At 37.4% G+C, this 18,439-nt stretch overlaps 2 protein-coding genes across 5 annotated transcripts in view; both read left to right on the top strand.

Moving 5' to 3' along the window:
• Positions 1-10,712, top strand: part of LOC111566441 (rho-associated protein kinase 2-like) — a 39,370-nt gene extending 28,658 nt beyond the window's left edge. The window contains exons 26-34 of one of the 4 annotated variants that reach the window (XM_023267027.3): positions 1,461-1,629; positions 1,837-2,055; positions 2,644-2,711; positions 2,831-2,919; positions 4,575-4,653; positions 4,784-5,051; positions 5,898-6,174; positions 8,246-8,353; positions 9,084-10,712. In XM_023267027.3, coding sequence (XP_023122795.2) covers positions 1,461-1,629; positions 1,837-2,055; positions 2,644-2,711; positions 2,831-2,919; positions 4,575-4,653; positions 4,784-5,051; positions 5,898-6,174; positions 8,246-8,327 — 1,251 coding nt within the window. In that variant the 3' untranslated portion in view covers positions 8,328-8,353; positions 9,084-10,712. Of the gene's footprint in view, positions 1-1,460; positions 1,630-1,836; positions 2,056-2,643; positions 2,712-2,830; positions 2,920-4,574; positions 4,654-4,783; positions 5,052-5,897; positions 6,175-7,950; positions 8,029-8,245; positions 8,354-9,083 lie in introns of all 4 variants that reach the window. The other 3 variants (XM_035946710.2, XM_023267028.3, XM_023267029.3) reach the window with 3 other exon arrangements.
• A 28-nt stretch (positions 10,713-10,740) lies between these two features.
• On the top strand, positions 10,741-13,248 carry si:dkey-90m5.4 (leucine-rich alpha-2-glycoprotein). Its single transcript, XM_023267031.3, has 2 exons — positions 10,741-10,878; positions 12,149-13,248. The coding sequence occupies exon 2, from the start codon at positions 12,151-12,153 to the stop codon at positions 13,147-13,149; it is 999 nt and encodes a 332-aa protein (XP_023122799.2). The 5' UTR covers positions 10,741-10,878; positions 12,149-12,150; the 3' UTR covers positions 13,150-13,248.
• Positions 13,249-18,439: the final 5,191 nt, after the last annotated feature.

Raw genomic sequence — 18,439 nt, 5'->3', positions numbered from 1 at the left:
TAATAATGTACACAACTGTTCAAAAGTTTGGGGTCACTTAGAAATGTCCTTCTTTTTTGAAAGAAAAGCTTTTTTTTCTCCAATGAAGATAACATTAAATTTCTCAGAAATCCAGTCTAGACATTGTTAATGTGGTAAATGACTATTCTAGCTGGAAACAGCTGATTTTTAATGGAATATCTACATAGAGGTACAGAGGAACATTTCCAGCAACCATCACTGCTGTGTTCTAATGCTACATTGTGTTAGCTAATGGTGTTGAAAGGCTAATTGATGATTAGAAAACCCTTGTGTAGTTATGTTAGCACATGAATAAAAGTGCAAATTTTTATGGAAAACAGGAAATTATTTATACGTTGTAGATTAATCCTGAAGACATCAAAACTATAAAAGAATACATATGGAGTTATGTTGTAAACAAAAAAATGTTAATCTTCAGTATAAATTTATAATGTAGAAAATAATACAAATAAATAGAAAAAATTGAATGAGAAGGTGTGTCCAAACTTTTGACTGGTAGTGTATATGTTTGATTTTAACTGGAAAGCACTTTGGTCACCTTTGAGTGTTGTAAAGTGCTCTATAAATAAATCTTGATTGATTGATTGATTGATTGATTGATTGATTGATTGATTGATTGATTGATTGATTGATTGATTGATTGATTGATTGATTGATTGATTGATTGATTGATTGATTGATTGATATTTCTCTCTATATATACTATACATATATATTATTATTTATGCTATAGATAGAACAAAAAAATTATTTAAAAAAATTAAATTGATGTTGTATTTTTGCAACAGTGGGTTTTACAGGGTTAAGGATGGCCACTGCAAAAACTCAGTTGCCTCTGTTTTTGTGCCTGGATGTTGGAACTGATCAGGGTATGAAGACATAAGAGTTCTGCTCAGTAAGGTGGCAGTAACACATTGTAGTCCTGAAAAAACAAACAATAAAATCTTAAAATCAATCCAGAAACTAGCAGGGAAGCCAACGGAGAGAGAGGACAGTACTGGAGTTATGTGATCACAGTTTCTTTTACCTGTTGACAGACGAGCAGCTGCAAACGCTGAGGAGACAGCAGCTCGACACCCACATACAAAGAATTACAATATTCTAAAAGCATGTTGATGAAGGATTTGACCAGAAAACATCTGTGCTTCTGTGAGAAACTAAGGAAAGCTGAATGTTTATTACAAGTAAAAATCTTAACTATGTGGCAGGATGTAGGCGGAGATTCCTACAAATGGGCTTTAAATCACGGCATTTGCTTGGAATTAATACGTTTGTTAATCAATAGTTTCAGCCAGAGAGTTATAAATTACTATTACCGGACATGAGCTTACATTTAAAGATGCTTACAGAATAACATGTAGTGCAAAAAGATTTTTAACCTGCTCAGACTGATAAAGATCGAAGCGAAAGCTAAAAACCCATTTGTGTCTGTCGTTCAGCTGATAGCTGAAGAGAACCAGGTGCGTCTGGAGCTTCAGATGGCGTTGGACAGCAAAGACAGCGACATCGAGCAGCTCCGTTGCCAGATCACCTCCCTCAGCGTTCACTCTCTGGACTCCACCAGCATCAGCAGCGGCAACGACTTGGATATGGGTGACGGATACCCAGGTAGACACTTTATCTCCCACTTATTGTCACATCGATCTGGCAGCAAAATCGAACCACTCGAAGCCACTTCTGCACACTTCTTCCTTTACTCTGTCCTCATCCTTTTCTGCTTGTCTTTACTCTGACCTTTTCCTCATTGTGCCTCTTCCTTTTGTTTTTCCTCCTTCTTTATTTCACCTCAACGTCTATCTCCGTGGTCCGGTGCAGTGCGCATTACTCACTCTCACACCTCAGAATCAATGTCCTTCACCTACCAGCGCACACACAAATCTGTCTGCATCGACACTCGGCCCAACCTTGGCTCCGCTCGCACTCTCTTTGACTCTGACTCTGAGGAGGAAGAAGAAGAATGTGAGGGGCCTGAGGAGCAGGGCCAACGTCCCCTGGCCCTGACCTATGAGCCGCCCGCTGAGCCTGAATCTGGAGGTGACCCTGCATGGAGGTTCAAACATCACATAGAAATGGCAATTTAAACCGCAGATGACCCTACACATTGTTTTAGAACATTTATCATTTAATGTTTTCATTGTTTTTCTTTACTAAATTCACTCAGAATGGAAAGAAATAACCCCAACCGTGGTCCAGCCCTGCAAACTTGCAGCTAATCCCTGCTCTCTGTTGACTCTGCCTCTGCTGTGCTTTAATCCTTTTCAATGTTCAGTAAACACATGAATGCTCACAGCTTGACACTGTCCGGCTTTGTGTGTGGATTTTTTCAGTTTTTTACTAAAGTATTAATTAAAGCTTCCCAGTTTAGATTCTTTTTCTTTACATGCAGGTGTTTCCTTCTTGTAGTTCCCACTGACTGGTCTGTTGCTGCGTGTTAAAACAAGGAGTAGGAGTTCTCATCTCTTGCCCTTTGGTTTTAGCGAGGAATCATTTCCTCTGTGAGCGATAAGTGTCTGCTTGAGGAAGATGCCACCAAAGCTTAAAAATGTCAGAGTGTTCTTCTAAATGATTCACAAGATTAAAGGTTGTTTTTCTCCTTCTTCCTGTTTTCTCTCCTCCTACTAGACTCCAGGCTGGAGGGCTGGATTTCACTTCCCACCAAGAACACGAAGCGCTTTGGCTGGGACAAAAAAGTAAAGTACCAGCCATTATTTCCTATATCTGCAGATTTGTTATTTTTCCTGTTCACCCTGACTACTGAGTCATCTCCCCCTCTTAACTGCTTTGAACCTCATTTCCATTCACTTTGCAGTATGTGGTGGTGAGCAGTAAGAAGATTCTGTTCTATAACAGCGAGCTGGACCGAGAGCAAGCCAACCCCTTCATGACCCTGGACATCGAGTGAGTCATTTGATCATGGAACACAAAACTGCTAGACAAGAAAAACAGCTTAAAGCTGGAAGGAAAGGCAGCAGATGCCAAATAAAAAGAATTGGACTAATTCAAATTTTGACATGTCAGCACTGGATAAAAACCTGCCAAGATGATTAGAAGTTATTACAAGCAAACATAAATGTGCATACCAGATTTCATGACAATCCCTCCGACAGCTGTCCGGTCAAAATAAGTATAAAAAAAAAATTCTATGAGCAGATAAAAACAATAACTGGGTAAGAGCAAGTAGAAGTACCTGAAACCAGTGTAAGCAGTTAGACAAAAGTTAAAATTTGCCAAGCAGTTTAATCCTCTAAACCTCAAGGAGTCTCTTGTCGTTTTTTGCTTGTGTCACGTTTTTTGTTCAGTGTGACTCTTATTTCACTGCAGTCCTGCACCGCTATGGAAACTACAAAACCATGAAGAAGTAATGAAAACTCAAACTATCTTCTGTGCAGTATAACAAAGTTATAATTCAAGAAATCAGAAAACAAAATTGATTATTTATTTTGGAAAAATTGGAGAAACAAAAATGGAATCCACTTATACAGTACAACAGATGTTACCAGTACTAAAATACTGGATCTGTGTACTAAAGATACTTTACTGCTTTTTAAATTAGTTTTCATTCTTGTCTTCTATCTGCTCTGTGGAAACACAGCCTGCAGTTCAGCAGAAAAGCCCCAGAATTTTAGTTCACAGCTACAGTGTGGAGAGACAAAATTGTAGTTTGTAACAGAATCTGGTTAGAGCAAATGCTTTATTTTTGATTAATTCTTAAAAGAGACCTGTAGAATAGAGTGATTTGGATGACATCATAATTTTAAGATTGCATTTGGTCATTATTTGTCAAGATTTGGCACATTGCAGAAGAGTAATTCAAGCATCAAAAAATAGAAAATCCAAACTTTTTTTTTTACAGTGTCTGACTGAATAATGGCATCACTTTGGGGATTTTTTTTTTTCAGAGATAACATGTCTTTCAAATCTACCAGTGCACTTTGGGGTTAAGAGGATTAAAGGCTGTTGTAACTGATATGTTTCACCACTTTTGTGGTTGTTTAAAGTGCTATATAAATCAAGTTGGATTGGATTAGATTGGATTTTTGAGTCATTTTCTGTAGTTACAATCAGTTAAAATGAACTTTTCTAGATTGGTTGCAATGAACCAATGGAACAAATTACCCACAGAGCTTTTAAAATGTAAGCACTTTAATGAGTTTTCACGCTTGCTGAAGCGATGGCTGCTCTCGGATCAATCTTGTACCCATTAATGATGATTTTGAAGGTGCTTTGGTGTCAGCACTTTTTTGTAGAGGCTTTGGAGTTTGATCTTATTTAATTATTTAATTAATTGTTTTTAATGTTTGAAAATGTTAATGTTAATGTTTGAAATGTTTAATCTTGTGTCTTTTTCTTTTAACATTGATGTAACCCAACACATCTTTGGCCTGCTCTGGGACTACAGGTGGAAATTAGCACTAGTGCTATAACCTGGCATAATGCATCTCTCCCCACGGGGTTAATGTTGTTTGTGCGCTGTCCCATGGATCAAATAAATAAAATTTAAAAAAAAAAAAAAAAAAAAAAAAACTGAGGGTTTTCATCTCTCTCTTTTTCAGTAAACTGTTTCATGTCCGACCCGTCACTCACACTGACGTGTACCGTGCAGATGCCAAAGAAATTCCAAGGATTTTCCAGGTAATGAGCCACAGTCCTCCCAGCTTCCTTCTATCTCTGTCCCATCTTCCTTCTTTCACACACTGTCAGTATAAATCACGTACTCTATCCTCAATTCAACCATCTGCCTCCACTTCTTTTATCTCTACAGATCCTTTATGCCAATGAAGGCGAGAGCAAACGTGATCAAGAAGTTGTAGTGGAGACTCCGGCGTACAGCGACCGTCCCTCCTACATCAGCCACAAGGGCCACGAGTTCATCCTCACTCTGTACCACTTCCCCTCCAGCTGTGAGGCCTGCACTCGGCCCCTTTGGCACGTCTTCAAGCCCCCGCCGGCCCTCGAGTGCCGCCGCTGCCATACCAAGGTCCACAAAGACCACCTGGACAGAAAGGAGGAAGTTATTGTACCCTGCAGGGGTCAGTATGATCTGATAAGCCTTCATGTAGAGCTTCTGCCATGGAACCAAAGGTTTCCTGGGCACTATGACAGAGTATATTTATTTGGGTGCACGTTTAGTTCGTACACGGCCCAAACATAAGCTTGCTGTCAGAATATTGAATGTAGAAACACTGCAAGTTAAGAACACTGCTATCATTGTACTTGCTTTAGATTTCTGACTATAAAAACACATTAGATTGAGACTGAGGGCTCCAACAGGACAACACTAGATCATAAGAACCCAGGAAGACATCTCAAACAGCTTCATTTGTCCAACAAACAGACAAAAACACAAATCTATTCAATTCACAATGTAGAAAACAGAAAAATCCAGAGAATTCTCCTTTTGGAAATCTAAGAAAACGATTATTTTTGCTTGAATAATGAATGGAGCAAAACACTTGTCAACACTTCTTTTGATTGATTAAAGAAATCAATAGCTTCAGTTATAAATATATTATGGAAATATTAGATTAGGCATTGAATTATGGGAAACAGTACCGTAATTGATTGATATTGGTCCATTTGGTAAGCAAGATTTGAAAAAATGTGTAGAATACTGCAGTCCAGTACAATATCATCACAATGTTGATGAAATTTCCTCCCTACATACAAAGAACCTAAATGTTTTGCGTAAAAGGCAGTTATCAGAGGCTGCTTTATTGTCTTTTGTCAACCAGGTGTTACAGTGTTATTTGGATTTTATCATGTTGAGAAAATGCCTCCTAAAGCCACACAACTTCATAAGCCCTGTTAGTCAGAGGAAGTGAATATCTCTCATCTTCGCCCTGTTTCTCATCTTTTTTATTTTTCATCCTTGACAGTGAACTATGACATGTCCACCGCCAAAGATCTGCTGCTGCTGACTAACTCTCAGGAGGAGCAGCAGCGTTGGGTTAGTCACCTTCTCAAACGCATCCCGAGGAAACATCCCACAATGAGTCCTCCATCTGCAGCACAGAACAACTCTATGGAAGCTACGTCTCTCTCCTCTCCGAAAGTCTCCCCACGACCTTCACCAAGAGGCTCTCCTCACATGTCCCACCGTGGAGCCATCAAGATCCAGGCCAGTAGACAGCAGCAGTCGCCGGGGAAGCCAAGGTGAGGAATCTGGGGGAAAAACAATAAATTATACCCGATGAAGAAAACTTCCACACAAATTGAAACTTTGATCCCTATTGGATAAGATAAGATAAGATAAGATAAGATAAAGACTAGAAAAGCACTTAGAGAGCACAGTACTCCACCAAGGCTGTTCATCCCCCCATATGGCATTTTCAGAAATGCAGCATTTTTTTTTAGAAATGCAGCATTTGTTTATTAGTTATTGATGATTAGAAATCACAGCAACATAGAATGTGGCCATTTAATATACATGTACCCACAAACGCAATGACCTTTCTCTGAGCACAGGTGTGTGTTATTTATGTGTACGTTATGTACGGATACCAAATCGTGTTACCGAAATATGTACCGGGCAGCGGGAACTGGTGGGACTCAGAAACACCCCCACAATTTAATCAATTGTTCCTTGTATGATTTCCGACGGATAAGTCCCGATAAGTTAGCAGCGGTGGATTTGTAGTAGGATCACAGTCATGTGATCGTCAGCAGGCAGCTGACGTAGCGTCCACTTGTTGTCATAGTTACAGTGACGCCGTGCTGCTATCTCGTAATGATACAGAAATCTTTAACAAATCCGTGGATCCAGATTATACCACTGCATCACTGCCAAAATCTAATCACTTGGTCCTTGTCTTATTTCTGACCTTCCCTGAAAATGTCATCGAAATCCGTTTGTCCATTTTTCATTAATGTTGCGAACAGACAAACAGACAGACAGAAAAACCAGTGGTGATCATCACATAACTCCGCCGCGTTCCTTGGCAGAGTAATAAGATAAAGATAAAATAAAGATAAGATCAGCCTTTGTTAACTCAACAGTGGGGAAATTTGCAATGTTACAGCAAGAAAAGATAGTAAGATATATGCAAACATTGTACAAGTTGATTCCACATTTTTTCAACTTTTGTAAAATAAATAATAACATTCTTTTTTCCTTTTTTCCAATTCATGATATTAAAACTTTGTTATACTGCACAAAAGATTCTCTGTGCTGTTTAGTGGTGCAGGGCTTTATATTGCTGTGAAAAATGAACCTACAGTGAGTAAAACTGATGGGAGCAAAAAAAACAAACACCCTCAAACTGCTTGTGTTACAGAAGGTTTAAGAATAGAATTCAATACTTGTTTTAGATTATTAAGAAGTGTTAGAAGTGTCATAACCAGAAAAATGAAGAGTTTTTGGTTGAAATTCAATTTGAAAAATACCATTTGCAATGACTAATTTTGCTGGAATTCTTAGTATTTGACTACAACAGCTCATTTGTGTTTTCTTTCCTGCCCTTACTCTTCTCGTCTCTTCATTTCCAATTACCTGAACCGTTATTTTTAAGTGTGAACATTGCAAGACAACTTTATATAACTTCACTGCAGCAATAAGTGTCCTCTTGGGACAAATATCTTGAAATCCCAGCCATTCTCATTGAGAAATATTCATTTCCAGTAGCATTTAATTTAAAAACTTCATCACTATAAAAAGAAGCCTCACTAATTTAATGTGTCTGATGATGATTCTCGATGCTGTGTAGCTGGAGGGGTCTAAAGCTGTGGCAGACACCGAGCGTGTTGCTTTAAACAGGCTTCCTGAGTCATTTGCATATGCATAACGCTGTATGCAGCATTAATGCTCCAACATGCCATCTCACTCAGCGTTAGTAGCAACCTAACGGAGTACAAATCGCTGTAGGAGTGACTAACTGTGTCTGTAGGTAGTTTGTACTTTGAGCCACACCCTAACTGGCTTTCATCCCTCAGCACTGGCCCAATGCTTCGTATCATCCTCCACTGACCCCTGACCTCTTCACCTTCTAACGTCTCTCATGCTGGGAGGCTGTAAGTAGCTGAGCTCGCTGAGCCTCTTCGCCTGCTGCACCGCTGTGCTGCTGTTTTGCCCATTAACGCTCTCACCATAACACATTCATGAGCTACTCTCAGCTCCGTGCTGCCCCCTGGTGAACATGGCATGTACTGCCCCCAACATATTTGTGAATCCCTGAAGGCTTTTTTTTTTGTTTTGACCCCTCCTTGAACCTCACACTTACTGTTTCAGACTGCTTGAGTTTGACCTGAAAGACTGGAGTTGGTCGTTGGATGATGTCGGTAATGATGATGATGATGATATGTTCTTCTGAAGGAAGTGAAACTGGAGGGTCAGAGGGTAACTGGACCTCTGCATGAGATGTGTGGTTTGCAGTTTGTAGCCAGAAGCATGGATTTGTGTGATTTATGGTTGAGTGCAAATCAAAAACAACATCATTGTTGCAATTTATGAGATATTTTAGAAAATGTACATTAAAAAAGCAGAAAATGTTGACAGATTGGGTATAATCTTGGTCTGCATGTAGGAGTTTGACACTGTTTATGAACTTATTTGCTTTCTCACTGATGTAGATGAGAAGATTGCTACAACTTCATGTCTATGCGGTAAAAAAAAAAGCTATGTCTAGATAAGATAATTCTCACAGATCAGCCATAAAACCTCAACTTGTCCTTTTCTTATTTCAGTTTTTGGGCATTTGAGACAAACAGCATATTACGTGTTAATTAGTCAGCTTTAGAAGTGCTGGCAGGCAGATTTTGCTGCGTTCAGAAAGAGACAGTCTTGCAGTTTTTCCCTGCTTCCTCTCTTCACGCTGAGCTTCATATAGAATCTACCAAACAGCAAATAAATGTCAAGCTATTGTTTTAATATTTGGCTTCCTGCGAACATGCACACCAAGATTATTCCTGTATCTGTCTGCTTTTTTCTGCATTGTGTGGATAGCGTGTTGCTTCCTCGTTTAATATGTGTGGATTTTGTGTGGGCATTGCCTTTGAAGTCCAGCCATGCTGTTGGTCGCATCCCAGGTTTTTCACATCATCTTGTTTATTTCCCTCTCTCTTCACAGTTAACCCTGGCTAATCAGAGACGTGTATTTTCATCCGTGTGGATTAATGATGGTGGTCTGGACGCAGAGGATGCATGTGCTGTTTGTTCAGAGAAGTAGACTGTCACAAAAAAAAACGAGAGAGGAAAAAAAAGAAACACTAATCATGGACAGAAACATCCACAGAAACTGGCTGTCGTCATGAGAACTGGGATTGTCTTTGTCATTTTAACAAGAGGAGAATCAGCACCGTCTTCAGATTACAGAGAAAAGATACGACCTTATCTCGACATTTGATGATTGAAACTGCCTTATTTTATAATCACCAGCGTGACAAAAACACAGACATTTCTTTTTCTGTCAGACTCACTTTGATTTGTGTTGGTGAAATGTTAAGCATGTGTGTGAACATTTGTATATAGGATGAAGAGATCTGTCTGTGTACTGTTACAAAGAAAGTGTAGCTGATAGTGTGTGATTGTTTTATTTTCATGGATATAACTCAGCAGCACATTATACATTATATGCTTTCCATGTACATGTATGAATACAGCTGTTTTTCCTCCTGAATGGAAGATTTTACATCTTTACAAGCCTTGATTTCTTGTTTTGTTACACAAAGTATATCCCACCACAGCATAGTGCAGAATAATGTGAAGTGAACAGAGACCATTTGTGTTTTTTCCTGCCACTCATGACAATTATTGATTTTTCGGTCATGTTTAAGATGTCATATGTAGGAATTGAGGGTGATGCATTAAAAAAAAAACATGCAAAAAAGCAATGCTTGCAGCATTTTGATCGATCGGTTCGTGGCTCTAATGTTGTATTTTGTGCACTGATGTCCCACACGAAAGCTTTCTGACCCCCCTTTGAGGATAATGAGGAGACTGCATCTAAAGCAGCAGTGATGTAATGTATGAAATATGATCACAGAATCAAGTTTCTGTTACTTTTTGATGAAAGAATTGTTGGAAACTATACCTACATCTTCTCAAGTTTTACTGTAGTGCTAAATTCATAGAAAAGTATATGTAAAATTGTAAAAATATGACATAAAAGTACTACTCAATTACGTTACTGAAGCAAAAACAATAGCCGGTCATTGTTTGGTAATATAGACACATTCTAAATAGATAAAGGTTATAATAATGCTGTAGTGAACCTTCCTGCAGAGGTAATACATGTGACTACTGTGTATTTTAGGAGACTATTTGAACTGTACTAGAATAGGTCTGTCTCTATCTCACAAGTGCATGCGGAGTGAGTGGGCTTGACTGAAATAAATCTTTCAGAACAGCCTAAAGCCAACTGGCACTCATCATACATAATGTAGCGGTTCATCATGTTGCCCATCTGCTAAAATCGTATTTCATGCTGCAGGTCTAATCCATTCTCTCTATCAGCTGTGTGACTGTATGTTCCGCTTAAATTACCACTGAATGAAAGCTGCTGTACCTGCCTGCTGTGGTCTCAGGTAGCACGCAGCCTCCTCCTGCTGTTCTCTCTTCCTCCCCATCAATATACATTCAATTATTTTATCTGGAGTCTTTTAATTTATGTTTTAAAGACCTGTAAGTTTCTTCCAGCTGTGGTGTTTTCAAGTGCAGGTGCTCATATTTAAGCGCAAACTTAGCTGAAGTCATATAACTATTTTTTTTTACTCAACTCTATTTCTCTGTGAGTCTGAAATAGGTTTGAGTCCAGTCTGTAACAGCCAACCCAGTGGGCAGGACAAATTTGCCTGGAAGTTCAAACTTTGTCCTGACTTTGCTTGTTCTTCTCTATATATGAGGCTGGATTGCTTAACTGGCTGGTAAGTGGATTTTCCCTCTTTTTTTCTATAATACTTTTACCTACAACATTATGTCAAAATGTTACAGCTACAATATGATTGATTTCTAAAGCACAGTGAACTATAGCACTTTTTATTGGGATATTTTTACACCTATATGCCTAATGTAGTTAAAATTAGCTCCAGCTTGAGCAGCTGCAGCAGTGAAATGCTGCATATTAATGCATCCGCAATAATCCAGTAGTATACTATATATTATGCAATATTAACAAAGTTATGCAACATAAAGGCCACTTTTAGTACATTTGCTGGTAATACTTTCTATTTTTACTAGAATTATAAAAAATTAAAAGTGACCTTCTAGAACACCAGCAATAACTAAATAAAATGGATTAATTGCTCTTCTACAAATAATTAGATGCTGTTGTCTCAGTATATTTCTGCTTTGCTGACATATTATTCATATAACAGAGACAGGTTATATAAAGGACTGCATCCTTTAAAAGTTTTGGTAATGTAAATAAACTGAAATTCTAGGTAAAAGATGCAGCCTTCATTGGAGACATGTTCTAAACTTTTCTCGCTGAGCAGATGAAGCTTAATGCTTTGTGAGTTTAATATTTAAACTGTCTGCAAGTGAATGTTGGTTTTCTTTGTTCCTGCTGAGTAAACATTTTGGGTTATGAACTTCTCTAGTTTGCTTTTCTGATAATAGATGTGATTTTGAGCAAAATTAATTAAATTTAAAATGATGATCGTGTATTTGTACCTCATTCTGACAAGCTCCCTCTCCCTGTCCTCCTTTCCAATATTTATAACATCTATAGCTCACTCAAAGGCAACCCATCAGTCAGTCATGAATTTCCTTTGCTCACATTAACAAATAGACTTCAACATCTTATTTCAGAATCAGTCATTTTAAGTAGAACTAGTGTTTTATTCAGCAAACCAGAAAATGTGTTTCCAGGAAAGTTTCTAACTTTCCCTAAAGTTCAAATCACTCGGGCTGTTGCAACCACATGTCCTTGACAAATGACTGTGTGGTAATGAGTCCTTGTTTACACAAGAAGTAATGATTAGATCGGAGGATTCTTCTCCCCTAATGACAGCAATTTGTAGATGAGCACTGCTGGATCTGATAAAACTCATTCAACTAGAAAACAGCAGTAATTTGACTCATTTTACTGAACACCATGTGCATAAACAAGAAAAGATGTCCACAGGTTTTATTTGTTTTGGTGCAACATTTCCTTTGCAATGTTTAATTCTATGTTCTCATGTTCTTTTCTAGTAATGAAGTCCTGGTGTGTTCTTGCTCTTCTCTGCTTGACATGTTTCTGTCATGGCGGTCTTTCCTGCCCGGCTTCTTGCAAATGCTACACCAAAAGAGCCGAGGTGGTCTGTAACGAGGTTCCCCTGACGGAGTACCCCTCCGAGGGTCTCCTGAAGAACACCACCCTGCTGACAATCCAGTTCACAAACATCACCTCCATCTCGGAGCAGCATCTGAACGCCACACCGCTGCTTCAAGGCCTCCATCTGTACAGCAACCACCTGAAGAGCCTTTCCTCGCACCTGCTCAGGGGCGTCCCTCACCTCAACACTATAGATCTCACAGGAAACAGGCTGACCGATCTGCCTGCAGATGTTTTCAGCTACGCTCCGCTCCGTAGCTTGGTACTGAAGAATAATCAGATTAGAAAAGCCGACGCTGATTGGCTTCATGATGACAGCAACCTCACCTGGTTGGATTTATCTGGAAACCAGTTAACGAAGATCCCGATTGCTTTGCTCCAGAAGTCGCCCCACCTGGACAATCTTGACTTCGCCAACAACCAGCTGGAGCAGATATCAGCAAACTCTCTGGACTCGCTGAGCAAACTGGAGAGGCTAAACCTGCAGAACAACAAGCTGCATACTCTTGATGCATCTGTATTTCACAACACAAGAAACCTCACCTCTTTGTTCCTCACTCGGAACAAGCTCAGCAAACTCCCCCAAAACCTTTTTCAGGGGCTGACTCAGCTCAGACACCTGAGTCTGGATGACAACCAGCTGAGTCACATCCCTACAGGTTTGCTGGACCCGCTGAACTCGCTGGATGAAGAGGGGCTGGATCTGACCATCAACCCCTTCCTATGCGATGGGAAGATAGAGTACCTCTGGAGATGGCTTCAGAAGAACAAGAAGAAGGTTTTCCTGCCGGAGACCATCACTTGTGCTGGACCTGAGTCTCTAACAGGGCGTTCAGTTATGTCGCTGACAGAAAGTGAACTAAAAATTGAGTCTTAACATGGAAATGTATTGAGTTCAGCCTGTAACAGCTGTCTAATATGTCAATCACTGACTCTCCTTAGACTGAGTGTATGATTAAATATGATATAACTCAAACATGTCTGCCTTTATTTAAGTGCATTTAAAATCTGGTGGGTAAAGAGAGTTTTACATCAGAGGAATTATGCTTTGTAGGTTTCCTGTTGTAATTTAGATGAGAAGATCAATACCAGTCTACCACTCAAAAAGTTTGGACACACCTTCTCATTCAATGTTTTTTATTTATTTGTATTATTTTCTACACTGTAGATTAATACTGAAGATTAGCACTTTTTTGTTTACAACATAATTCCATATGTATTCATTAATAGTTTTGATGTCTTCAGTATTAATCTACAATATATAAAACAATTAAATAAAAACCATTGAATGAGAAGGTGTGTCCAAACTTTTGACTGTACTGTATGGTGCCAACTGGCTTAGCTTAGCATAATGACTGGAAACAGGAGGGGCAGCTAGCGTGGCTTTGTCCCACAGTTAAAGAGAGACACCTTAAAACCACATCTTGACATTTTTTAAGATTCAGGCAAACATGAGACATTGGTTGGTGGCAATGTTCCCTCTAATTTTTCATGAGTCTGAGCAAACACACAAACTCCCTGAGCGTTCCCTTGGACCACTGTGAGCAACATCAGACGTGTGCACTGTGGTCACACCAGCATCACATCCATTCAAGTTACATGGTTCATTAAAAGAATCAAATTACAGCATTTACATTTCTGTTGAAACACTTTGTCAACAGGAGCCAGTTGAAGGCAGCAGTGATTTTAGTGACACTACAATGTATAAGAGTGAAGTTATTGAATATTTGTCTCTCTTTACTGTTGCAGTGGTTTTGCAAATTGCAGACGGACCCTGTTCACTCCATAGACACCAATGTTATTCCTGTAGCTTGAAAGACAGCTACTTTTGATAAAACTGGGCTTGTAGCACATTGTCTGCCTTGCAACAATGGGAAAGAGGCACCGTTTATGTTTTGACAACCTATATCTAATGAGTTATTGATGCTGGAAGTCCGAATCTGTGAATATCTTTCCAACTTTACTGAACTTGGGGCAACTACCACCTAAGGAGTGATATATTTAATTTTGGAAAAAGCATTTAGCCATACTTAAAGCTTTAAGTGCTTTATTAACACGGAACTAAAAATTTTGTATTGTTTTATTATCACAGGTTCTGTCTGAAAAGAGGTGGCATCATTTTAAACAGTGAAATCAAACTAACAAAATGTAATGACCAACCAGTGAGCAATACTGGATTCTGCAAAAACATAAACAACTTTTTAAAAAATCTAAATCTTATCTTAACACAGTTAATGTATTAACTTATTTTTGTGTGTATGCATGTATTTATTGATTTATTTAGTACTGTTAACATATCAGAGTTCTGAGTGAATTTTTCTTAAGATAGGCAAAGGCCATTTATTGATTACATATAGGCTGTTAAATGTTCATTAAAAACTAAAAAGCATTTAAAAAAAACAACTTAGGCATTTATTGAGTCACTAAAATACTGTAGAGTACAGACCACATCAGCATGATTATAAGCATCCTCTGGTAAATTAACAACCAGATACTGATGTCTCTCACCATATGGACTTCAGGAGATGACTGGGGGATGATAAACTGTGACCTACTGGTTGGGTTCTCTCTGTTCTCATGTTTCTTACATGTTTGTCTCCTGACAGCTGGGTCCTAATGTTTTTTGAGCAACACACCATACTATGACATTTTTACAATGATGGTTCTACTATGAAACCAGTTTGACATGTTCAGGTGTTCTTTGTGTGAAAACTCAGAGATTTCAGGTATCAGAAGGTGGTTTTCAACTGTCTTTGTTAACTTTCTGCTTCAACTTTAAACTAAATTTCCTTCACTAACCCAGCCCTCTGGACTTCCAGGAAGCTGTGTTCCTATTGGCTGTCCAGGTGGCTGCTTGGTGTTATCAGGAACACCTGAGCAGCTTGGTGTTATCAGGAACACCTGAGCAACTCACTGTCTTCCTGCTTTATTTAGCTGCAGACAAACATTTCCTCTGCTTCTCCACCACTGAACCGGGTTTGGCTCCATTGCTTTAGTTTGTTCTTTAGGCGTTGGCTTGCAGCTTCCAGCAGTAAAATAGACTTTAATGTGTTTCTTGGTGTGTTTTAGGGCTTTGTACTGGATAGTTGTCTTGGTAAATGAGGTTCTTTAGCCACAGTTAGTACATGGTGCTAATGTGTGCAGTGATTAGTGGATTTGGTGCAGCTGAGTTGTGTCTTTATCTTGGCTGTAGTGAGTCTTTAGAGGTTTTTGGTCAGACACATTCTGTATTCTTGTTTGTGAACCAGCGTTGGTTGTCCAGAAGGTAAGAGTTCCTGTCCTGATTCTCTGTTCTCAGAGCTTCTCTGGTAGGCTGCAGGAGACTTTAGCGTTTGGGTTGTACTAGTTTGGTTTTTGTATGGTTTCATTTGGACGACTATCTTGAGGCCCCTCCATGTGGTTTAGTGAGGTTTTCTGCAACAGTTCTACAAAGCAACCTGCAGCAGAAGAGACTTTGAGAGTTTTTAGGAAGTTCTGGAGAGCAGACTTTAGAGCAGCAGAAACATTTATCAGCAGTTTGAGCAGGAGAAGGTGAGCTTCAGAGAAGAAATGAGACAGAAACCTTCTTGACCCGTGTGGTGAGGTCCTGTACCAAGAGTTTGAGCAGGTTGTGAAGAGTCTGTAGTTCTTTGGTCTGAAAGCACAAGAAGAGTCGACTCCTTAAAGGAGAAAACAGGAGATATTGTTGGTTCTTCTGTCGCTTTGCCGTTTCCAGTTTCCTTAGACTGAATATAAAGTTTATATTTTAAATGATTTCCCATGTGAGCCCAAGAAGACTTCAATAAACTCCCTCCATCCCCTGGACACCACATATTTTATTACCATGTTAAATCTTTTTTTTTTTTTTTTTTAATGTTTTTGAGTTTTAATTATAGTTTTAGCATAGTTTTTTTTCTATTTGCTTGTTCAGTTTTGTAATCTGTGTGAAAGGTGCTAAACAAATAAAGTTGAATTGATAAACTGAATAACTGACTAACTCATGTTTGTGACAACAGAAGTATTTTCATTGTGATTTAAGGGTTTATTTCATTTTTAAGGTTGGGGTTAAAATCTTTACCGAAAAAGAAGAGTAAAGAGATAAACTACATAACAAAAAGCAATTAAATCAAAGGGAAAAAAATTTAATACAATAAAACTTTTAAAAAGGTTTATTATTTAAAAAGTATTTTTTTGTGTTTAATTATCGAAAATATTTTATCTGTAATTTTGAATATTTGTATTTGAAAAATTCTGTTTAATTTCATAGTTACATGTATTGTCTCTTGTTTAATTATCTAATTGAATATTTTGTCTGTTTAATAGAATTTAATTGTATTTAATGTTTAACTATATTAAACAGATAAAATATTGAATTAGATAATTAAACAAGATACAATCCATGTAATTATGAAATAAAACAAAATTGAATTTTTTTTTCTTTCCCAATATTTAATTTTTCAACTAAATCTTTAAGGTATTTCTTTTTAAATGTTTTACCACCTTTTAATGTTTAATTTTCTTTTTAAATGCTTCATTGTATTTTCTGTTTAATTACTATTTGAAGTTTTATTGTCTTTAAGATGTAATTTTCTAATTAAACATTTAATTTTGTAATCAAATGTTTTGTCTCTTTAAAGTTTTAATAATGTAATTAAACGTTTTGTGTTCTTTTAAACGTTGAATGTTCTTCTTGTTCAATTGTATTCTTTGAATGTTTAATTATCGGAAATGTTTTATCTGTAATTTTGAATATTTGTATTTGAAAAATTCTGTATAATTTCATAGCTACATGTATTGTATCATGTTGAATTATGTCATTCCATATTTTGTCTGTTTAATATAGTTAAACATTAAATTACATTAAATTCTATTAAACAGACAAAATATGGAATGACATAATTCAACATGATACAATACATGTAGCTATGAAATTATACAGAATTTTTCAAATACAAATATTCAAAATTACAGATAAAACATTTCCGATAATTAAACATTCAAAGAATACAATTGAACAAGAAGAACATTCAACGTTTAAAAGAACACAAAACGTTTAATTACATTATTAAAACTTTAAAGAGACAGAACAGCATCTGTATAGCTCAACGTGTTAAGCAGGTGACCCATGTACAGGGCTGGTCCCTGATGCAGAGGACCGGGTTCGATTCCTGCTCACGGCTCTTTGCTGCATGTCCTCCCCCAGCCCTTCTCCACTGTTTCCTGTCTTTCTCTCACTGTGCTTGTGAAAATAAAGCCAAAAAAAATTTCTAAAAAAAAAAAAAAAAAAGAAGAAACATTTAATTAAAAATTAAATTAAAATTAAAAAAAATTAAAAATTAAATCTTTCATTAGTCTTTGTCTTTGTCTTAAAGACAATAAAACTTCAAATAGGAATTAAACAGAAAACACAATGAAGCACTTAAAAAGAAAATTAAACATTAAAAGGTGGGAAAACATTTCAAAAGAAAAACCTGAAAGATTTAATCGAAAAATTAAATATTGGGAAAGAAAAAAAAATTCAAACAAGCGATAAAACATTTGAAAAAACAATTAAACATTAAAAAGACAAAACATTTAGAAATCAAATCAGACATGAGAAAAGAATAAAAGGTGAGAAAAGAGCAAAACTAAACATTTAAGAAGAATCAAACTAAAGACAAAACATTTGAAAAGACACCAGTTAAACTTAAAAAAAAAACATCAAATTAAACAGAAGAGACAATAAAACGATCAAAAAGAGCAACAACAGATGAAGGTCTTAAGTGTTTTCTAGTCTGAAATGAAAAGATCAAGTTGTTTCTTCAAACATTTCCTCTTTCTATGTTCTTGGTTTGATTGCAGACAGATTTACTAAGAACTCATTTCAGAAAACTGCTTTCCAGATAAAGTCTACTAGTAGTTGAAGGCATTGATCAAACTAATGTTACCTTCTGATCTCCACAAACTTTACTGTTCAGTGAAGAGAATCAAAGTTTGTTGAGGATTTCTAAAAAACCCACAGGTGAAGGTCTGAGAAGAACTCAGATGGATGATCTAAATGTGAAATCAAGACTCATGGTCACAAGTTTTAAGGCTTCTGTTAACCAGAAAGTTCAAACTAACAGAGAAGTAGTGAGAAACTTTTAAAATTTCAGTCCTTAGACTGTCTGAAGGTTCAAACTAACAGAGAACTACTCAAGAACTTTTAG

Source organism: Amphiprion ocellaris, chromosome 12 (assembly GCF_022539595.1).
Source record: "Amphiprion ocellaris isolate individual 3 ecotype Okinawa chromosome 12, ASM2253959v1, whole genome shotgun sequence".
Classification (NCBI taxonomy): Eukaryota; Metazoa; Chordata; class Actinopteri; family Pomacentridae; genus Amphiprion; species Amphiprion ocellaris.
Note: the sequence above shows the minus strand (reverse complement) of the source record. Positions and strands in the feature narration are given on the sequence as shown.